Source organism: Myxocyprinus asiaticus, chromosome 50 (genome assembly GCF_019703515.2).
Source record: "Myxocyprinus asiaticus isolate MX2 ecotype Aquarium Trade chromosome 50, UBuf_Myxa_2, whole genome shotgun sequence".
Taxonomy (NCBI): Eukaryota; Metazoa; Chordata; class Actinopteri; order Cypriniformes; family Catostomidae; genus Myxocyprinus; species Myxocyprinus asiaticus.
In genome coordinates this window covers 17,782,965-17,806,839 of record NC_059393.1, presented here as the reverse complement: position 1 = coordinate 17,806,839, position 23,875 = coordinate 17,782,965, and the positions used below count along the sequence as shown (strand labels likewise).

At 37.2% G+C, this 23,875-nt stretch overlaps 2 protein-coding genes across 7 annotated transcripts in view; one reads left to right on the top strand and one right to left on the bottom strand.

Moving 5' to 3' along the window:
- LOC127438623 (epidermal growth factor receptor substrate 15-like 1) overlaps positions 1 to 6,342 on the bottom strand; it is a 33,756-nt gene extending 27,414 nt beyond the window's left edge. For all 6 annotated transcript variants that reach the window (XM_051694318.1, XM_051694316.1, XM_051694317.1 and 3 more), the window contains exons 1-8: positions 6,279 to 6,342; positions 5,447 to 5,488; positions 3,097 to 3,186; positions 2,956 to 3,003; positions 2,738 to 2,833; positions 2,541 to 2,606; positions 2,275 to 2,400; positions 2,108 to 2,167 (exon numbers count right to left, since the gene is read on the bottom strand). In XM_051694318.1, coding sequence (XP_051550278.1) covers positions 2,108 to 2,167; positions 2,275 to 2,400; positions 2,541 to 2,606; positions 2,738 to 2,833; positions 2,956 to 3,003; positions 3,097 to 3,186; positions 5,447 to 5,488; positions 6,279 to 6,305 — 555 coding nt within the window. In that variant the 5' untranslated portion in view covers positions 6,306 to 6,342. The remainder of the gene's footprint in view (positions 1 to 2,107; positions 2,168 to 2,274; positions 2,401 to 2,540; positions 2,607 to 2,737; positions 2,834 to 2,955; positions 3,004 to 3,096; positions 3,187 to 5,446; positions 5,489 to 6,278) is intronic.
- Positions 6,343 to 7,898: 1,556 nt separating this feature from the next.
- Positions 7,899 to 23,580, top strand: stil (STIL centriolar assembly protein). Its single transcript, XM_051694313.1, has 17 exons — positions 7,899 to 8,184; positions 8,441 to 8,527; positions 8,738 to 8,845; positions 8,939 to 9,054; positions 10,997 to 11,178; positions 13,973 to 14,214; positions 14,346 to 14,429; positions 14,584 to 14,670; positions 15,184 to 15,331; positions 15,923 to 16,032; positions 17,340 to 17,466; positions 17,586 to 18,644; positions 20,210 to 20,351; positions 20,443 to 20,644; positions 21,001 to 21,139; positions 21,275 to 21,564; positions 22,335 to 23,580. The coding sequence occupies exons 2-17, from the start codon at positions 8,442 to 8,444 to the stop codon at positions 23,065 to 23,067; spliced, it is 3,855 nt and encodes a 1,284-aa protein (XP_051550273.1). The 5' UTR covers positions 7,899 to 8,184; position 8,441; the 3' UTR covers positions 23,068 to 23,580.
- Positions 23,581 to 23,875: the final 295 nt, after the last annotated feature.

Genomic DNA, 23,875 nt, shown 5'->3' with positions numbered 1-23,875 from the left:
AGTATGTATACTGTGAGGAGTACACAAATCTTCTGTATCCATAAAACACCCAGATGACTTGCTTGCTATATTTGCCAAAATGTGCAGTATACAACCGGAACGTGATGAGTGGAATACTGTATCCATCAATGCAATCTGATTGACTAAGGTTTATAATTATAAGGTTAATAACTCATTAATTGGCCAATAGTTTTTTACAAACTGTGAACTATAGAGATACATCGATAAACGGTTTGACCGATATTTACACTTTGCCACTTAAACGGTTATCGGTTCTTTAATATCGGGTTTACTGATAAAATAGGACAAAAAAGACTTAATATTTTAAATATTAATTAAGTGAGGGGCTTTGGACAAGTGTATATTGCAGTTTATTACACGGCTCTCTGGAATACTCGATTCTAATTGGTCAATGGCGCCATCCAGCAGTGAGATATTGCTCTGTCACAGCCGCACATCTGGGGATTAAACTGTATCAGACCGCTCATCCTGGTTCTGCGAGCCGTTTGTCCTGCTTCTCGGATCACTGTGCGATCTCTACAAGTACGCTAATACAATAATTTAAACTCAAATAAATGTTTCATGTGCAGTTATTTATTTGGCAAGTAGTCTTGTAATAGGCTGAATATTGAGGAGTCAAATGGTAATTTTTTTCAAAGTAAACACCGACAGAACTCCGACGCAAACCGGAGGTTGATTTCCACTGTTCAGCGATTTCTTTCTTCTCACATAATTACACTATTTCAACGCAAATCAATGTTTCATGTCCATTTATTTGTTTATTTAGCAAGTATTCTTGTAATAGGCTAAGTATTGATGAGTCAGATGGTAATGTTTTACAAAGTAAAAACTAACAGAACTCTGACAGAAAATAGGTTTATTCCAGCTATTCAGCGATTTCTTTCTCAAATTACATAATTTCAATGCAATTAAATATTTTATGTCCATGAATGTATTTATTTGGTTAGTAGCCGTGTAATAAGCGGGATAATGTACATACAGTCAGCCGGTTGTTATCGCACAATAAACCTCTTCAGGGTGATACAAGAGTTCTACGCTTTGCGTCCTGATCACCCTGTTGGTGTTTATTGTGCAATAACAACCGGCTGACTGTACATTATCCCTTACTAAAACTATTTAAAAAAATAATAATAACTAAAGAACATTGAAGTTTTGTAGACTGTGCACAATATTAGTTTTGTTAAGCAGTAAACCAGAGGTTAATGATACATTATTTAAGTTGTTAATGTGCTCAAAATCAGAAATAAATTTAGAATGAGAAATCAGTTATGCATATCTGTTAACAGACACTTAAACTCTAAAATAATCGTAGTGTCATATCGGTCATTAAAAACCAATATCTGTCGATCTCTAGTAAACTATTCTGTAAACTACTGTCACTGACTTCAGCCAACAATGAATAGTTTCAAAACAACTATCGGTGCAGATTAATTGGAAAAACCGATAAACCGGCAAAACCGATAAATCTTTCAAGTCCTCTAGAACAACTGCAATTTTTAACATCTTCTTCACTTAATATTTAATGGACTGCCAAAGGTTACAAATTGGTATGCAAGATTGATAATAGATACTAATAACAAACAAAACTAATAACTGAACGACACTTGATAAATTAAAAATGCAACATCCTGAGGTACTGTGACAGCAATGTACTGTAGCATACCACTGTTTGAAATGTTTAATCGTTGCATATTGCATACTATTTCACATAAAAGAAATAGAAAGCAGTAGCGTGCAGAATGAAATATGCTAGCATTCCATTAAAAACACAGCCAATCAGACGGAAAGCGTTCTTGCTCAAAAAAATCTTAAAATCTCGAAAAACATCTCGAAACTTGTGACTAAAAAACACTGCACTCCTTCGTGAGATGCTGCAAAAACAGCTAGATGCTGCGCAACAGCTGAAAGCGTCTGTTTAGCACGTTTATATAGAAAAGCGCAGACGGATGCAAAAACGTGTTTGATGTGAACGGCCCCTAACAGTTAGGGTCATAGTATAGCATGATAACTGGTTTAACTGTAGAAAGCATTCATTTTTAGAGCAGTCATTGATTACTTTGTTACTACTGTAATAATAACCACTCACCACTGCAAATTCATCTTTGTCCAAGTGCCCATCTTTGTCAATGTCACTCAAATCCCAAACCTGATTGAATAAAGAGTCGTTTATTACTGTGGTTTTGGGTTGTAAGATTACATTATTATAGAACTAGATCAAAATTTTCTAAAAGGGTGAAGTGGGTGTATTATTACCTTTCCAAGGATGTCCACAGGTAGTTTGGAGTTTATTAAGACTGGTTTGACCTTCTCACCAGACAATAATCCATTTACTGGGGCAAGACTTTCAAAAATACCATCAAATTTGCTCTTCTCTTCTGGCTGAAGAATTACATATAAAGAGGTTTTCAAATAAAGATTCAAAAACTACTAATTTGCAGTCACAGGCCAAAAATCTAAGAAGAGTAAGAGACAAACATAATTTAGCTAAGTCTAAACACATTCAAAATGCTGTAACATACCCGCACTGCCCAATGGCTTTCATTTGACGTTGTTACAGAACTCAGTGATGGGCTACTGTGGTCCTTCTAGAAGAGAGATTAGAAAATCGATGAGCTCATACATGAGCTAGAAACAACTACGATAATATCATGCACTAACTATTCCCATAACCATAATGGGAAAAGTCTCAAAACAGCAGAGGTGAATGGAGACTTACGAATTTTGGAGGTTGAACAGGGAGGTTTAAACTGGCCACGCTGATGTCGTGCCCACTCTGTGCACAGGCAACAAGTCGCAGAGCAACATAAAATCCCTAATAAGAAACAACAAGAATCAAATTTGGACATCATGTTGAAAGGTAGATTAATGTCCAGTTTCTTATGCTGTCTTCCAAGATGATTAAGAAGACACTATAAGAAGCAATAACTACTTTACCTGTTTATCCAAGAAACCTTTGCCATCTGGATCAGCTAAATCCCAGATCTGAGAAAAGACAATTGACAATCTTGGATTGAGAATGCCAAAGTTAAATTATAATTCAATCTAAACAAATACACATTTATTCAAATCGCCAACCTTTCCTAAAGTGATGTCTGGTAGGCCTGATTTCTTCAAGAATAAGGCAGCCTCTGTGGGTCCAACCCTCCCTGTATTTCCTGGATCCACCTTCAAAAAACAAATCAGAAAAGGGTCAGAGATGGGTTTGGCGGCAAAATAACGCAAACTGGAAAATCTTTATATCATTTATGGCAAGGTCTACATATCTACACTAAAAAAAAATATTTGTTGGATTTACTTAAAATATATACATAGCATTTTTGCATCACGTTTTGCATCAACTTACAGTCATTTGTTTCAGCTCAACTAGAAAAACTTTGTTAGATGTACACAAATGTATCAGTTCATTCAATTTTATTTACTTAAAAATGAATGTCACGTGAATAAAATGTAGCAACTAATAGCAAGTTGTTTCAAATTAAGATTTATATCACCCTTTCTACTTAATTTAATTTGTTCTAAAGACAATAACAACGGAGGTCAGGCAGTAAACTTGATTCCCCAAAGAGCAAGAAGTGCATATAAAGCTGCACATTAGCTATGCATATTTACATGCGCAAAGAAAAATACATGGATTTAACAGGATCCTAGTTGACTATTTATGGAACACTAATCACCCTAATGACGACTTTACACGAAAGAGCTAATTACATTAAAACAACAACAATAATACTAAATATACACTAGCAGCCAAAAGTTTGGAATAATGTACAGATTTTGCTGTTTCTGAAGGAAATTGGTACTTTAATTCACCAAAGTGGCATTCAACTGATCACAAAGTATAGTCAGGACATTACTGATGTAAAAAACAGCACCATCACTATTTGAAAAAAGTCATTTTTGATCAAATCTAGACAGGCCCCATTTCCAGCAGAGATCACTCCAACACCTTATCCTTGAGTAATCATGCTAAATTGCTAATTTAGTACTAGAAAATCACTTGCCATTATATCAAACACAGCTGAAAGCTATTTGGTTCGTTAAATGAAGCTTAACATTGTCTTTGTGTTTGTTTTTGAGTTGTCACAGTATGCAATAGACTGGCATGTCTTAAGGTCAATATTAGGTCAAAAATGGCAAAAAAGAAACAGCTTTCTCTAGAAACTCATCAGTCAATCATTGTTTTGAGGAATGAAGGTTATACAATGCTTAAAATTGCCACAAAAAAAAAAAAAAAAAAAAACTGAAGATTTCATACACAGGTGTACACTACAGTCTTCAAAGACAAAGGACAACTGACTCTAACAAGGACAGAAAGAGATGTGGAAGGCCAGATGTACAACTAAACAAGAGGATAAGTACATCAGAGTCTCTAGTTTGAGAAATAGACGCCTCACATGTCCTCAGCTGACAGCTTCATTGAATTCTACCCGCTCAACACCAGTTTCATGTACAACAGTAAAGAGAAGACTCAGGGGTGCAGGCCTTATGGGAAGAATTGCAAAGAAAAAGCCACTTTTGAAACAGAAAAACAAAAAGAAAAGGTTAGAGTGGGCAAAGAAACACAGACATTGGACAACAGATAATTGGAAAAGAGTGTTAAGGATCTTAACCCCATTGAGATTTTGTGGGATCAGCTAGACTGTAAGGTGCGTGAGAAGTGCCCGACAAGACAGCCACATCTATGGCAAGTGCTACAGGAAGTGTGGGGTGAAATGTCACCTGAGTATCTGGACAATCTGACAGCTAGAATGCCAAGGATCTGCAAAACTGTCATTGCTGCACATGGAGGATTTTTTGATGAGAACTCTTTGAAGTAGTTTAATTTTTTTCAAATTGCAATAGTAATTTTTCACATTATTAATGTCCTGACTATACATTGTGATCAGTTGAATGCCACTTTAGTGAATAAAAGTATCAATTTCTTTCCATAAGAGCAAAATCTGTACATTATTCCAAACTTTTGGCTGTCAGTGTGGCTAATAAACTAATTAAATGCCCACCTAAGTTCCTTTAGACCAAACAAACATGCTTAAATTATTCAAGCGCAAGGGTTTATGGGTATTCCAAACAACCTTAGTTCTGTACTTGATTGTTTGAGTTAGTAGTACTTAAAATCTTAATTTTATGGATTCTTAAGCTACAGAAGTTCAAGGAACTTATGATTATCCATTTACTTTATATTACTCTCTTAGTTGATATTTTGTGTTGAACACACTGATGAAAATTAAGCCAAGCTAAGCATGCAATAATTATTTAAATTTCTACGGAAAAGCTGGCATACAAAGCATACAAATCATTCAGTGTAGGATTTTGCATTCAGTATTAAAAGACAGTTTCATTCAAAAATATCCACACTGTATCATAAGGTTTGATCACAGATGGGATTACAAACATGATGCACCAAAACATATTATGATGGTTTTACCTGTCTGTAAAAGTTCTCATATACAGGGTTCCCACTTGACAGCTATGAGAGGCAGAAAAAGAAAGTAAAGGATACTTTCTGATTAAATTGATCAATTTTGGTTCAAGATAATGTAAAAAATGTTTCACATAAGATCTATCATCTCATAGGTAGAGAACTGTGCAATTTAATGTATACATAATGTATGCTTGCAAAAACAGTTGTTAATCCATAAACCCACACTTAAAATGCCACAAAATATACAAATAAAAGCATGTAAATCCATTACATTTTGTGATAAAGCAGTGTTGCATAGAGATTACTGATGCTCACTAATTCCCATCACTGCTAAAGCTAAACTAGCGGTTCAACGTCCGTTAGCTTCTATGGGAGCTAATAACTATGTTATAACGTTGTCTATTGCCATTTGACATCTTTCCTTGTTGAAAAACAAACTATAAATGCATTATGAAATGTGACTTTATTTATACAGCACCTTAAACGTTAATTTTACAGTATATGCTCTACTGATGTGTTGCGGCTAGCTACATTGCTTAAACCCCATTTACTATATATGTCATTCATATAAATGCACAACATACTTATGTTATTGCTGCCAATAGTTTATCGCAAATTTCAATGAAATCTACCTTCATTATCTCATATTGAATGACCCACGCAAGCTAACCGGCTAGCAATCTGAGGCCCGTGACATTTTCGCCTTAAATGGCGATTAAACTACCCGGTGACACAAGCAACGGGATCGATTCTTCACTAATTGAACGATTATTTTCCTGCATACCGGTGTTTCTCCTCGAAATGCCCGTGAACTGGATGTTTAAGCTTGTATTACCTGAGTGAGTGTCGCGAGGGCTGCCATATTTTCCCTGTTGCTGCGGAAACGGCGGATGGAGGGATGTGGGTATATAAGTGGCCAGCTGCATACTACAGTTTACTTAGTACGTAGAGCATACTAATAGCAGTGCTCACTAATAGTACTAAATACTACTATGCATATTGTAGGCTACTTGTAAATACACTATTTAATTCTGGGTCAGTATTTCGAATATATTTACATACTGTATCATACGTAGTTCACAGTGCATACTACTACAAAGAATAGTATGCACTATGTATGATATACCAGTATGGTATGTTGCACTTAATGCACTAGTTAGAATATATCCACCTACCTCATTGGTATATAGCCTACAGTGCACACATAATGCATATTGTACTGTATTTACTACAAATAATCCACTTAGAACACATTCTGATAAATATTCAGTAGTATTCACACTCACTTATTGTGCCCTGATCCCACAACAGATGAAAAAATAAAATATTATGTCATTCGGACTTTATATCTCACAATTGTGACTTGGAATTGTGACATTATATCTTGTTATTGCAAGTTTTTGTCTCGCAATTGTAACTTTATATTTCACAATCACAATTTATTTTCTCGTAATAACAACTTTAAATCTCACAATTGTGACTTAATACGACTTCTGTATTTGTAATTGCAAATTTATCTCACAATTTCGACTTTAAATCTTGCAATTACGACTTTATGTCTTGCGCTTGCAACTTTATATTTCACAATCACAAATTTTTCAAGTCAAATCAAGTTCATACTTGATTTGGAGTGAGTACTACATTTGTAATTAATGCATACATGCATACATTGTACTACAGCTGCTGTATCAAAAACACTCATGGAATGTCTTTGCTCCCATGTTGTGTTCTGAAATCGAGTTCATTTTGTATTTTATTTATTTATTTATTTATTTATTTATTTTTAGTGGCTTATTTGGATGGTTTATTTAGAGGAAAAATGTGCGCTGATTCAAATACAAATACAATTAGTTAAAAAAAATTTTTTTACTTATTTTTGCATTTATAATAGTTTTATTCATTGTTTTTTTTTTATTTACATTGATATATTCCAGTTTGATACTGTAACTATAAATCATGATTTATCATGATTAGCTTGTGGCCTGGCAAGCTACTGTACATTTTCAATCAGTTGTCAGTGTGCTACTATAAAACAATATATATATACAGTATTGCAAATGCTGTTCTAAAATAAAAATAAAATGTTTTAAATACCTCCATAATTATTTACGGTACAGTTTCACTTGGAATTCCATTTTAAACCTTATAATATAGATAATTTGTTTACAAAAGCTGACCATATTTTATATAATCTTATATACAGGATGTACAATGTTGACTTAAAGTCTGTCAAATATGTAGTCAAGGAAGCTAAGACCATAAAGATACTGATAGCTATACAGTGCCGTTATTGACAGTATAACAGCATTCACTTGATGTATAACAATTTCATTATCTACATGAGATATTAGAGAGCCATTCAAATACGCTCCTCCAGCAAGCGGGTCGGTTCCTGGCTTCTGATTGGTCAAGCGTACCTCGTCAGTGAATTTCTATTGGCTGAGCCGCCCAACTGCAGCGCCCCGCCATTGGAACCTAGAAACAGCGCTTTATTTTCGAGTTGTTGCGTTTGCTGAATGCGTTTGTCTTTTATTGACGACAACAACTGGTATTTCTACCTTTTCTGGCTCACTGAAGGAGTTCAATTATTAACTTTGACGCGTCTTGGCGCGGTTAATACCGCTCGACAGGTTGGAAGGACAGTTTTAACACATATATGTCCGTATACACACCCTCACGCGGAGCTGGAGTTTGAGTGTGTTTCGATTAAAAACACGACGAAAAGTCCAAGCAGCCCAAAGGTAAGACATTAAACATCTTGCATCTTACATAAGTTATAAGGTTTATTGTTAGGGATGTAGTTTTTTCAGTGGTATCTACTGGGATTGCCATGCTAGCAAGCAAGCTAGTTACTGAACTTGCCAAACTTCTTACCACAAACAATTAACACTGACTTTTCTGGTAAGTATATATGACATTATTCAGTTATTTAAGCAAATATATGTGTGCATCAGACCAGATACGCTTCAATTCATCGAGATATCTTGTTTTCAACAGGATGAATCGTGTTCAGGTGGATTTTAAAGGGTTGCCACCCCACATCCTGGAGAACAGTGTCAGACCAGAAACATTGCAAAATCTCAGGTTCTTACATGCATGATGCTTCCATTGCATTGCACCCAAACCACCAGTTTAATGCTGTTTTTTTTTTAATTTGTTCAACAATGTAATGATTTAAATGGATTTGCATTGTCTTTAAGGACTTAATGCATTGCAACCAAACTACCAATAGAATGCATTTTTAATTGTTTAATAAAAGTAATGATTTCAATGGATTGGCATGGTCTTTTAAAGGTCTTCAGACAATGTCCTCACTCCTCTGGCATTCCCCAAATCTAAAGTTTCTCTCTGGGATCCGACTCCCAACGGTGATGTTGTGAGTCTTCATTTTTCATATTACAGGTGTGTTTCATGTCCATCGTATTAATGGATTCATGGATTTTTACAAATAATTTTTTTTCTGTTTCGTGAGTTCTAACATTTGGCCTGTTTCAGGAATCCAAGACTATATCTTGTGGAAAAGGCATTACGTTTAGCTCATCGGCATGCTAGACAAAGCAACAAGCCTCCGTTTTGCTGTTTCCTGCTGGGGACGTTGGCAGTCAACAGTGGTAAGTGGGTAGTTGACATGCCATGCAGTGTGACATGCCGTACACGCCATCTAAAACTATTTTAACATTTTGCTAGTTATTTTATGCACTCATTTTTTATAACCTCATATTGTTTGAGAATATGTGTATTATTTGTACTTTATTCATTTTTCACATTGCAGCAGGACATTTAAAATGAAGGTGTTTAAAATTGGAGAAAAAAATAAAAAACAGATGAGAAATGACCAGTTTCTTGACCTAATATATACACTTACTTATACGTTCATATGAAAGTTAATCTAAAATCTTGATGCACAGTATTGTGCAAAAGTTTTAGGCACATAAGATGTTTCACAAAAAACATTTGTTTTAAGATGGTTATTTATATCTTCAGCTTTAGTCTGTCAATAGGAAATATAAATGTTAGACTCCCAAACATTACTTTTACAAATAGAAAAGATTAGAATAGAAGAACAGGGAGCCCTGCAACAGATGTCACAGAGCCCCCCACTGAACATCAAGTCAGTCTGGTATTACATAAAGAGACAGACTAAATAGATAGAAGAACTGTGGCTAATTCTCCAAGAAGCTTGGAACATCCTATCTGCCAACAACCAAGAAAAACTGTGTCCAGGTGTACCTAGGAGAATTGGTGCTGTTTTAAAAGCGAAGGTGGTCACACTGAATATCGATTTAGCTTTTGTATGTTTGCTGGACTTTGTATGACATTAAGTTATAAATGAAAACTATATGTAATTATTTTTGAAGACATCCTCACTATGCAACATTTTTCACAAGTGCCTAAAACTTTTGCACAGTACTGCAGTTCAGGGGTTTTCAAACTTTTTGATGCCAAGAACCCCCAAATATGATGATGTCCTTAGGAGGGACTAAAATATAAAAGCAGTTTTATATATAATCTGTGAAATATCTCCCAAAATATTTATTTTGTATGTACAATCTTTTTCGTATCTTATTTTCTCTATTAATGTTTGTATGTAAACCTGAAGAGAAAAAAGTTAAATTAAATTCAAATATATATGTAAAGTGCTTTCATAATAAATATTATTCCAAAGCAGTTTTACTGAGAATGTTCTTATAACCCCCAGTGAGCAAGCAAATAAGTGTTTTAAAATATTATTTTTGATCACAAACTTATAAAAACTATGTCTGTCAATAGAATAAAATAATAATGATTAATCTCATGATTTACAACCAGTTTTTAGAAAGCAGAATGAAACCGTAATAATGTCAAATATGTTAAGTTCAAACTTTTTTCTACATTTTAACACTTTTTTTCGTGGACCCCTGCGTAGGTTCGATGCAGAAGTATAAACTGGCTTTATCATGATTTTTTTTAATTATTATTATCGGAGTATTCTAGGTTCAATACAAGTCAATCGACAGCATTTGTGGCATAATGTTGATTAGCACAAACATTAATTTTGATTGTCCCTCCTTTTCTTAAAAAAAAAGCAAAAATCAAGGTTACAGTGAGGCACTTACAATGGAAGGGAATGGGGCCAATTTTTGAAGGGTTTATAGACAGAAATGTGAAGCTAATAATTTTATAAAAGCACTTATATTAATTCTTCTGTTAAAACTCTGAAGTTGTTTAAATCATTGTTTTTATGGACGTTTTAGGGTTTACTGCCTTTTGTCATCATGACAACAAATTTGTAAAATTGGATGTAGCTTTACACCGAAATGTTTAAGCGATTTGATCACAATTGTGTCTATACTTTTGAAACAGTGTGTAATTTAACGTTTACAGATTGGCCCCATTGTATGTCTCACTGTAACCCAGATTTTTACTTCTTTCTTTTTTATTTTTTTGGTATTCAACATTATGCCACAAATGCTGTCGATTAAGATTAACTTGTATTCAACCCAGAATATTCCTTTAAATGTCTTGATTGCATTTCACTTCATTTTAGTAACTAAAATGTACTTGGTCCTTTAGATGAGGAGGGTGTGACGATCACTCTGGATCGTTTTGATCCAGGCAGAGAACAGACGGGATGCCCTGGGAAAGCACCAACTGCTTTGCTCCCCGGAGACATCCTTGTACCATGTGTATTTGAAGCCCAGCATGTTCCTGGCAGTACAGTACACTCAGGGGATGACTTGAACATCTCGTTTAAGGTAGCCGATCTGAAGTTTAATCTGTAATTAGTGGCCGCGCATGTTTAGCATCTAACGACTGTTAATGGGGCTCTTTTCTCCTGTTGCTATGGCAATGTTTTGAGGCTATAGTAATCAACTTCACTGTGTAACCTGTCAGTAACAGCTGTCCTGATTGTGACTGAGTGTTTCCTTAGATGATCATAGTTTTAAACATGTAATAATTTGTATTTTTATAGTTTAATATTGGGAGTCTGTTTCAGGGACAAGGCTAAACCGGTGAGATCAATACATAAAAGGCATTTGAAAAGTAACATAAATAAATGATTATGGCCTATTAAAAAATGGGACCTTCATATAAAATGTAAAAAGGTAAATGTTGTTTACTTAGATAAAAATCAACCCCCAGGACATGAAATTGCCTGAAGTTAAAGAAACACTCACATATACAGTATCATTTAATTAAGAATTTTGAATGAGGATTTTTTTTTTTCTCTGTTAATTGTTTAACATGGAATGAAACTGGCCTTTTGTGTTTTTCATCTTTGAATCTAAGGAAATTTTAGAATTCTAAAATGTAAGCAAAACATGCATACCATACTTGTTAAAGGAATATTCTGGTTTCAATACAAGTTAAGCTCAATTGACAGCATTTTATGGCATAATATTGATTACCACAAATATTAATTTCGACTCGTCCCTCTTTTTCTTTAAAAAAGCAAAATTCGAGGTACACTTACAATGGTAGTGAATGGGGGCCAATTTTTGGAGGGTTTAAACAGAAATGTGAAGCTTATTTTATAAAAGCACTTGCATTAATTCTTCTGTTAAAAGTCATTTATTATTTGAGCTGTAAAGTTTAAATTGTAATTTTTACAGTCATTTTAGGGATTGTTGACTACAACGTTATGGCAACCAAGTTGTAAAATTGGCTATGACTTTACACAGAAAAGGTTAGTAAGTGATTGTATCACACTGAAATCGTGTTTACACGCATATTGTTTGTCTTGTGGCTATACTTTTGAAACAGTGAGTATTGTAACATTCAAAAATTGGCCCCCATTCACTTTAATTTAGGTGTCTCAATGTAAACCAGATTTTTGCTTTTTTTTTTTTTAAAGAAAAGGAGGGACGAGTCAAAACATTTTGTGCTAATCAATATTATGCCACAAATGTTGTCGATTGATCTTAACTTGTATTGAACCTGGAATATCCCTTTAAACTAACCTGATCTGTTAATATTTGACAGATTTGAGAGTGCCCGATAACCAAGTCCACTTAGCCAATTTGTTCCTCAGTAATATATATTTTTTTTATTTATTAATATTATTATTTAAATTTTGGGTAAATAATGTTGTATAACATTTATGGTAATTTCAAAAACTTAAATTGATTTGTATTCTATATATCAGGATTATATTGGCATTGGCAATTGGAAAACCCATATTGGTTGACCACTAAGGCTGGGTATTGATACTGAATTCCCAATTAGATTCTGATTCACCAGCTTTTGATTCCATTTCAATTCATATGGGTTTATATCAGTTATAATGTTCCTTTTGCTTGCATATGAAAGAAATTCTCTCCCAGCTAATGCTGTTAATTATAGATGGGAACCTTCCAAATAGGTACATTATGAAAATATTAATTTTACTAATTATATTTTATAACTTTTTCATAATTTGTCACATTTTGGCATTTTAAAAATGAACAAATCAATAAATAAAATATTATATTCCATATATAATTTTTTGTTACATATTTATTGTTTAATTGCATAATTTGTACTATTTGCAAGTATTTACATTGATTAGTTGAACAGTGCTAAAACCGTCTCTTTTTTTTTTTTTTTTTTTTTTTTTTTATCCAATTTGGAATGCCCAATTCCCAGTGCGCTTTTAATTCCTCGTGGTCGCGTAGTGATTCGCCTCAATCCGGGTGGCGGAGGATGAATCCCAGTTGCCTCTGCGTCTGAGACCATCAACCCGCACATCTTATCACGTGGCTTGTTGAGCGCGTTGCCACGGAGACATAGCGCTTGTGGAGGCTTCACGCCATCCACCGCGGCATCCGTGCTCAACTCACCACGTGCCCCACCAAGAACGAAACACATTATAGTGACCACGAGGAGGTTACCCCATGTGATTCTACCCTCCCTAGCAACCAGGCCAATTTGGTTGCTTAGGAGACCCTGGGATTCGAAATAGCGAACTAGTGAACTCCAGGGGTGGTAGCCAGCGTCTTTTACCACTGAGCTACCCAGGCCCCCTAAAACCGTCTCTTTAGCAAAACCGGCATTTCTGTAAAGAGCGTCTGTAGACATGCACATGTTAATGAGAGAGGACTCGAATGGCTTTACCTCATCTGTGCTATGCATGATTAGGATTAAATGTTTATTTTTCGACTGTAAAGAACAAAGGGTATTGAAAGAGACATTATTCAATGACAAATGGGTCGCGTGGATCTCGTCTTTGGACACACTTTACAAAGAACAACTTTTACGCTACACACGTAGTGAAAGGATCTCGCTTAATACTCCACCACTAAACTACACAATTACTGGTGAGTGAAATGTAAATATTTACCAGCCAGTTGCCAAATATATACATTTTAGTCGCATAGCTTAAAATTTGGTTGCAAATGTGAGTGATTTCCTCTCATTGCAGTAGATTACGGATAGAGTTAAAGATCGATCTTGGGATTTAAGAATCGATATCAAGTTCGTTCAAATGAAGATTGCGATTAATCAGAAAATTGATATTTTTACCCACCCCTATTGACCACTAATGCTTATTATTCCTGGGGCTCTTTCTAGATGCTTCAGCATTGCTGTTGCAGCAAAGAGACACTGGAGCTGTCCAAACTCCTCACCCTGCGTGCTCGCTTCAGCTGCTCCGAGAACATGGACAGATTGACCTTTGACCTGTCCTGGGCAGCAGTCACTTTGGCCTGCACGCTGGACGCTGTTCCTGTCCGGACAGTGCCTGTTATCCCCACCGCACTTGCCAGGAACCTCAGCAGCCCAGCAGGTGTGGCCCAAAACAGCAGGAAACGTGGGTAAGTAATTATATCTATTTGCTTATGTGGTATTATTTTGTCCTCGAGGGCTGTGAAATGGCTTTGTGTGTTTTTAAAATGTGATATCTTGTCTCTATTTATGTTTCCTATGGTTGAAATGCCCCCTTTAGGTTTCTTACAATGGATCAGACCCGGAAACTTCTCCTCGTACTTGAATCTGATCCGAAGGCTTACACTCTCCCACTAGTAGGAATGTAAGTTACTCTATTTATTGTTTAGAAATTGGTGACTTTCTTGCTGCTTTATTCTGCCTGTTGGCTGGTATTGTAATTTGGCTCCGTTAATTACATGCTTTGAATCCTGCAAGATGATCAGAGTAGGTGTGTAACAGTTCTTTTCCTGTGGCAGATGGCTGAGTGGTGTCACACACATCCATAATCCCCTGGTGTGGGCGTGGTGTCTGAGGTACTTGTACAGCTCTGCCCTCCAAGATAAGTGAGTGTCCCCTCCATCTGTTCTTTAACTCCTTTGGGGTCCATTAGACAGTTGGGTCCAAGAGGGGCTTAGATTTAAAAAAAAAAATGAAAAAAAAAATAAAAAATAATGTAGTAGCTTTCTCAAAGCCTGATACTTTTCAACAGATGTAACCACAAAAAGCCATCCTTTTGTTTTTTAAGCCCATGTTTCATGATCTAATCAAATCCTGATGGATAAAATCAAGTCCTATGCAACACTATTTTCTGCTAAATATTCTTTCACTCAAAATGGAATTAAAATGTGTTGCTAATGCTGCTTCGTGTTGTCTTAAAAAGTGCAGTCTTAAAATTTGTTGTATAACAACCCACAAATAACCATCTGTTTAGGGAAACATATTTGTAATATTTCTTGAGTTATCAGTGCAATCACGGAAAATATCTCTTCCTTGTGGTTAGAATCTTTGATCTGTGAAAATCAACACTCTTTTCCTGGTCATGCTTGCATCTGACACCTTTGGGTTTATACTTCCAGAGTGACGTCAGAGGCAGGCACTTTCCTTGTGGTTCTGTATTCTTTGACGCACCGGGATCCTGAGTTCTACCAGTGTAAACCATGTGTAGGACAACAGCAAATGAGCTTTCAACTGCTCACCAGCAAAGAGTCATTCACACTTTACAAGGTCAGGAAGTCCACCCAGACTGCCATCAGAATCCTTGGAGAAAATAATATTAACCATAGTCTGAGTAGATGCCACATTTAATTTGGTGGGAACGAAAACAACAGAACACACAGTACAGTCCATTCAGCATCTCATACTGTTGTGTACCTGGTGTCGATCATTCAGCTCATGAAACATTGAAATTACACCTTTACCAGTGAAACTTTAAAAAAAAGTATGGAAAACACGTGTTGTGAAAATTAGACAAGACGGATTACCTAGAGACATACTGTGCGACATATTGAACAGACTTCTTTCCATCATGTCCTCGTTTTTATCTTCTGCAAATTAAATAATGCATCTACTCTTAGGTCTATAGAATCAAACCTTCCTTGTACAATCCATACTACTAATTTTCACTGTTTTCTACATTAGAAATGAGTCCTTCTTTAGATAATAACATTCCTATTGTTTCTGTTTGAACATACTGTATTTTAGTGTGCTAGTGTATTGAAATCTGAAGTCTATCTAATGTTTTCCTATGGGGTAGTACAGTATGATGTATTTCTAAACTGATGATTTATTCTTTTATACTAATTCTTCAATACATAGAACGTAGGGCCTTCTGAGGGGCGTCCTCTTCAGTTTGAGCTCAGTGCCGAGAACCAAAATCAGGAGACTGTGCTGTTTCAGGAAGTGCTGTCCCAGTTAGTGTTAACAGGGTAAAGTCTTTGTTTTTCTCAATTTAAAAAAAATTATATTTATTTTTCATCCATCACTGTTCAAATGAGTATGAGAGATTTAATGTGTAAATACAATACCATACAAAAAACTGTGTGTGTGTGTGTGTATATATATATATATATACATACATACACACACACACACACACACAACCCCAATTCTGAAAAAGTTGGTACAGTATGGAAAATGCTAATAACTTTTTATATATATATTCTCTCATTTCCAATCAGATGATTGCAACACACTCCAAATAAGTTGGGACAGTCAGAGTGTTTACGACTGTGTAACATAATTTCTTTTAATAACACTTATTAAACGTTTGGGCACTGAAGACACTAGTTTAAAGGGATATTTCACCCAAAAATGAAAATTCTCTCATCATTTACCCGCCCTCATGTCATCCCAGATGTGTATGACTTTCTTCTGCGGAACACAAATTAAAATTTTTAGAGTAATGTTTCAGCTCTGTATGTCCATACAATACAAGTGAATGTTGACCAGAACTCTGAAGGTCCAAATATCACACAAAGGCAACATAAGAGTAATCCATAAAACTCCAGTGGTTTAATCAATGTCTTCTGAAGTGATCCAATCTGTTTTTAGGTAAGAGCACACCAAAATGTAATTCCTTTTTCACTATAAACCTTGACAGCAGTCTCCTTGGCAATTGTGATTTCAAACTCAATTACCCTTCCTATAGCACCATCTAGCACTCTGTGCATGCGTCAAGCACTAGGAAGTGTAATCGAGCTTGAACTCATGATCGTGCCTAGAGACTGTAATGGCAAGATGTACAGTGGAAAAGGAGGTATATTTTGGTTTGTTCTTACCGAAAACTTTGGATTGCTTTAGAAGACATTGATTAAACCACTGGAGTCTTATGGATTACTTTTATGATTCCTTTATATGATTTTTGGAGCTACAAAAGATATGATCACCATTCACTTGCATTGTGTGGACCTACAGAGCTAAGATATTCTTCTAAAAATCTTCATTTGAGTTCTGCAGATGAAACAAAGTCATACAGATCTGGGATGGCATGAGGGTGAGTAAATAAGAGAATTTTAATTTTGGGGGTAAACTAAGTTTAGCCAGTGAAATTTACCCCCATTCATCCCTTTTGCAGGTCTTCAGCTGCGTTTTCAATATAGCACATGGTGAAAAGAATATACAAATCACTCCTTTTTGTTTTAATTGGCTTCCATACTGTTCCAACTTTTTTGGAAATGGGGTTGTAGATGTGAGCGAAAATATGACACAGTATATCTACTACTTGCACTGTCAGGAGGACTCTGGCAGCATCTGCAGCTGCTTCTCAGAATAAATTATCCATCAGTGATCATGACTCAGGTGTAGAAGATGAAGACCTTTCTCCACGGCCATCTCCAAACCCTCATCCTGTTAGTCAACAGGTTTGTTAACTTGTGACCTGCATTTCAGAATGTTTAGACCCCTCATGTACCTCTCAATATTTCATGCTGTATAACTTGCTTTGTTCCTGTGAATTTCCTGTTAAAATATTTTTCTTCAGACAAGACGGGTTCATCCTTCAGTACCAGAACTCTCTATGGTACTAGATGGCAGCTTTTTGGATGGGAATATGGTAAATACACAAGACTCTGCTCATCCTAATCACAGCCAATCAAATGTTCAGTGGAGGAACATTAGCCCCACCCACCAGGGCCTCTCAGGGTTGAGGCTTTTAGACCAAGGTAGCATCCCTGGACCTCCTCCAATCCGAAGACCGCTAACTCCTGTTCTTTCCCATCCAAAAAACAAACTACAGGCTAATCCTGGACAGCAAACAACAAAAATTAACTTGAGTCGGAAATCGTTACCTTTGATGAATAGAAGATCAAAAGATGGCTCCTCGGCATCATCGGTGTCATCGTCCTCATCCTCTTCCTCGCCAAAGAACGCTGCTTCACCTAATGGCTCATTTCATCAACAAAGGCCACGTTCTTTGCAAAATCTCCCATCCAAAGCTCAGCCAGCCATGTATATGGGACCTCCATCATCGGGTCACAGCAGTTCCAGAAAGAGTTCGGTCATGCCTGGGCAGACCCCCATCCTTCATCCTTCTCAACACAGGCTCTTCCACAGCACTCCAGCTGCCAACCCTTGCAGTTGCTGCACCAACCAACCTGGCCATGGTCCTATATATCAAAATAACACATGGCAAGGAACACCTGTGTATCCTGCTCCAGTGCACATGGCCATCAACAATCCTTGTGGTCATCATTGCACATCTGAGAGTGTCCCACCTGGGGATCTCTGCCTATCCCCATCTCGACAGTCTCCAGGATATCGTATTTCCCCAACCAAAAGTCCTGTTTGTCATACAGCTGTTCCAGTCCATTACTCTCCATCACATGGTCCATGTGTCCCTGCAGTCAATTCCAATAAAGGTTCTGTTGAACAAGTAGCGCCTTCCTGTCAGGCCCAGTGCTGCCAGGTACAATATAGCCATCCAGCAAGCTTGGACACCCCTGTGGCCTATCCAGCCAGTGGGACTGTGGGTCTCCTTCCTGCTGACGCCTACAGGATGCTAATGGATCAAGAGCGTCAGTTAAAGCTTCTTCAGCTCCAGGTTTGTATCTGTACAGAGCCCCGTAGAGGACAGTGAGTGAATTTATCAGTTTTACATTCCCTCACAAAAGTTCTGGGTTCCCATGCAATTTGTGTAGCTTTTTTTTTTTTTGTTGTTGTTTTTTTTTTTTCCTTTTTCTCCCAATTTGGAATGCCCAGTTCCCAATGTGCTTTTTAAGTCCTTGTGGTCATGTAGTGATTCGCCTCAGTCCGTGTGGCAGAGGACAAATCCCAGTTGCCTACGCGTCCGAGACCATCAACCTGCGCATCTTATCGCATGGCTTGTTGAGCGCGTTGCCACGGAGACATAGCGGGTGTGGAGGCTTCACGCCATCCACCGCGGCAACCACGCTCAACTCACCACGTGCCCCACCGAGAACGAACCACATTATAGCGACCACGAGGAGGTTACCCCATGTGATTCTACCCTCCCTAGCAACTGGGCAAATTTGGTTGCTTAGGAGACCTGGCTGGAGTCACTCAGCACACCCTGGGATAGCAGACTAGTGAACTCCAGGGGTGGTAGCCAGCTTATTTTACCACTGAGCTACCCAGGCCCCAATTTGTGTTGCTTTATTCATCACCATAGTAAAACTGTAGTAACCATGACTGTAGTAACTTGGTAAGAACTAGGGATTTACAAAACTATCAATTTTCACAATCGATTAGTCGGTCGTTTGTTTGAAACAATGCAACCGGAGTGCTTCCTTGCACTCCGCATTCAAACTACAAGATAATATTGCGGGTACACATCTAGTTCACAACATCAAGCAGTTTAAACCTTTTTACATCAACTATTCTTTTAAGCAGTGTAAGATAGAAGCAGCAAAAGACTTTATTCTCTTCACAGCACCTCACAAATGTGGGAACATTACTCAAAGCAGAGGATTGAATGTCTGACAGTGATGGTCTTAAAATGTATTGTTGGTGGGGCACTTTGCTGTAACAACAGTGCATAAAAAGATGAAAGCATTAAAGAGACAACTTTTTGCAGAGGGTTTTACTGTGCTGAGTGTTATTTACTCTTAAGCACACCAAGCTATCGTCACGCAAAAAAATGCTCTCTAAGAAGTTGCATCTCAATTAATTTGAGAATTGCATCCCCCATTAAAACCACCACCACTAAAAATATTAATGTTAGTAGTCGACCCCACTAATCGAATAGTCAGTTGTTAGAGGACTAGTTGATTAGTCAACCACCTTGGCACATCCCTAGTAAGAACTATGGTTTTAAAAACCGTGGTACGTTTACCACAAATTAACCATGGTTTTACTATACTAAAACTAACCATGTTTTCTAGCAGAAATTTAATTAACATATCTTTGGTTTTCCTGTATTATAATGGTTTTGCCAAGAGGATCATGGTTAAAATATGGTTATTGGAGTAAAACCATGGTTACTTTTCGTAAAGGGATGATAAAGCAATTGATATTAAACTAGATCAGAAAATAAATTCCCTCCCTGTCCTTAAAGGGGCTCCATAGTATTTGTGCTATGCATATGACTTTTATATTAATCTGTCGCACCTCGTTAGTAGTTGAGTTTGTTAATTTTTTCTTTAACAGATCCAGAAACTACTTGAGTTTCAGAGCAAGACTCCTCCAGTGCCATCTGATGAGCCTGACAGAGAGCAAGAGAGAACCAATCAGATGCCAACATCTCCTGCACGACCAAAAAGAACAAGTGTTAGCGTTGCTGTAGGAACAGGTACTTTCAACAAAAAGGTCACGGATCAGTTTCCAGTTCCCTTTATTATGATCTGTCCAGAAATTCTTGTTCATCATTGTTTGTTATTTAGGAGCAAGTTTGTTTTGGAATGGGCCTCAGGAGGCCTCTGCACATGAGGACTCAAGTCTGGAATGGCGAAGTGAAATGGATCCAAAGACTGGAGGTCAAAATGGCAGTACAGTCACTTCCAGGCTCGGATCCGAAAATACATCTCAGTTCTCAGAAGAGCAGAGTCCAGAATCTCCTCTACAGCCAACATCTCCACAGCATGAGTAAATATCAAATGTTAATTTCTTGATTGCCTTTTTCCTGATGTGTTGAGGACATTTATTTTCTATTATTTGGACCAGATGTCAAATTAAGATTCATGAACAGATTCACTAATATTTGTACTCGGCTGTAATGGACTTGGCCTTGAGTCCAATTTTGCCCCCTTTAGACTCTAACTTGGCCAAGGCCCAGTTGCAAGAAAACCCCCTTAAGTTTAGAAAACCCTTAGTTTTCATTTTAAGTTTGTCACTCAGGGTGTTCTTAAGTTAAGGGGTTTCTTGCTCTTGACTTTACTGAGGTGGACTCAAACCCAACAATACTTTTGCATTTATAGTTGATTTCTTTGTCTTTTATACAGCCCATCATCTGGTTTTGGAGCCCATTCATTTCAGAGTCCAGAGTTGGGTGAAAGTGCTAGCATGTACTGTAATTCACAGAGCAAAGATCTCTCTGAAAGTAAAGGAATGGATGACCCAAGATTTTACCAAGAGCTACTGGTATGGCCAAATACCATTATAACATATTTTCACACATTTAATGATGAATAATGGAGCGTTATAAAACAAATGTATTTCCACAAACATATTATAAAGGAAGTTTTATTTTATTACATTTTTTAATTCTTCCTTCAGGGACAGGTAAGAAGTCGTCTTAAAGATTCTGCTAGTGAAGAGGACAAGGTGGAGCAAGACCAACAGAGTGTCCAAAACAGACAAAGTCTGTCCCCTGTACGCCTTCAGTCAAGGAAATCGCCACCAACTTCCTTCATGCCCGAGTCTCGGAGCACAAAGCAAAGAGACACTCCACCAGATCAGGACCGAGTCTTAAGTGCCACTTTGAGACAACTCCAGCAGTTTGGGGTGAACATGGAGCTAGACTCTGCCCAGGGAAAGACCATGCGTTCAACTGCGGAAAGTGCTAGGTATAGACTTGGTCAATCAGTATGTTTAAATGTACATTAAATATTCGATTTCAGTCGGACTAAGACAATAATTTGTCTTTTTTAAAATGTCATGTATTTGCTGTAGTCCGACTGAAATTGTACCAGTCTGATTTATGCAAAGCTGGACTAACAGACCTAGATAATGCAACTAGAGCTCGGCTTTGTCCAGCATGTATACACATTAAACAGACCACAACTGGCCTCACTGTCGTGCGCATGCTCTGAAAAACAGAGGTGACACACGAGAAGTATTAAACCTGGAAGTTGAATGCGACACAAGCAAGGTAGAGGTATCACGGCGAACGTTAGGAACATACATTTTTACTACCAATTTGTACCAAAATTAAAAAGTAAAGAATGTACAAAATATACAATGCTGATTTCGCACCAGCTAGATGGCTGATATTTTGTGTTTGGTTTTACACACTAAATTGACATAAGTCAACATCTACGTCTCTTCGTCAGCTGGCGTCTTTGCAAGGTAATAATGATGCAAAAGGTGAACATCAGTGTCACTTTCTCAGCTGACTAAGTTCCTTCAAATATTTGATTACGCATTGTGTATTGTATACTCTGACAGACAGATGAAGACTGTAGCTCGACTATGCAAAAACCCACTGTAGCTTGATCATAATGCTGTGTGTAGATGTTCTGAACAACTGGCTGTTTTATCAACCATACATGATCATTTATTGTTCAGGCCTTGCTTTCTTGCTAAGTTATTTTAATTATCATCATCTTCTCTTTAGCACCCTCGCTTCCATTAACCCCGAGGCAGTGATAACAAGACTGGCTCTTTCCGAATCTGTTGGGACCAGTATTTGGGGACCTAGCGGCAGTGTAGACCTCAGCCTTGAAGCCAATGCCATCGCACTTAAGTACCTAAGCGACTCTCAACTATCAAGACTCTCTTTGGGTGGTCAGACCTACGGCCTATGCCCGGACCCCAGTGCAATTCTCCTGAGAAGATCCGCTTCAGAAAAGAGCAGTGTTGGATCCAGTATATTGTCCCCTAGTAATATGTCTCTAGCTACCTGTAAGTACATGAAGAAATATGGACTCATTGAAGGAGAAAACAGCAGTGAGGAAGAGCGAGAGGATGCAGTTCTGATGGACTCCGCTATTGGGTGTTCTGTACAGCATGAAACATCAAAGAACGTGAGTGTTAGGCTAGAACGTGAAGATCAAAGTGCTGAGGCACTCAAGAACATTACAAACAAGCAGCTTCAACCAGTTGCCAATCTCCATCCGTCTCCACTGGACTCTCAAGAGCTGTTAATCCGGGATTTGCGGCCCAAAATGCAGCTTCTTGTGCTGGGCAGTACAAACCCGGAAAAGGAAAATGTCTCAAAGAATGTTCTGCCTCAGCCCAGGTCTTCACTAACTAAAAACCAGAGGACACGGGAAGTCTCAGAGCCTCAGGGGTCGGTGGGAAATTTCCTGGATTTGAGTAGGTTACGGCAGCTGCCCAAGCTTTTCTAAAATGCATTGTGGGGATTTTCATAAAAGGCCACACTGTCGAAATGTGTAAAAGGGATCCAAGGAATCTTGTCTTTCGATTTTGATAATACTCCCTTATGTTTTGGTCTTCCATTGATTGTTTACACTGTCTTAACATGATTTTATTTTTAAAAGTGGACAAGCTCGTTCCACGGAAAGTTTTTAAGTATGTTTTATTGTCTGTAACCATCTTGTTTTGTCTAGCTCAGAGGGGCTTTAACTTTTTCTTTCTTGTGGAAACTTTAAAGGTTTTTACATGGTCGCTTCATGAGTACTTATGTGTCATGTACAGTCTTTTTTTTTTCTTCTTTTACCAATTTTAAACTGGACAATTTTCTTGTGTTTTTGGCATTGTCTCAAATGGGTGCAATTAATTTCAACAGAGATGAAAGAGAATTTTTTTTATTTTTTATTTTTTATACCTTTTTGTCTTTTGTATGTCTTATATATTCCTTCATGTTTATGTATCTGTTTCTCTCAATTAAATGGAGTGATGTATTATTTTTATATAACTTTTTCTTTTGATTTGCATCTGTAATTCAGTTATGCTGATGGAGCAAGTTTTGTTCAAATTCCTAACCCTAAATATTTAACTTTGAGGTGTAGGTGGTCCCACACCGTTTGAACTTCGGACATTAATGACGCCATTTCTTTTCCAAGTGATTGGACCCAAAAATTAACAAAGGAAGGGAGAAAGTCCCATAGATTGCATTGGAGGAGGGACTCGAGCCTAGTGACAAGAATAGCATAGAAACTCAGGCATTGGCTGTGTTGGCTTTCGCTGCCAAGT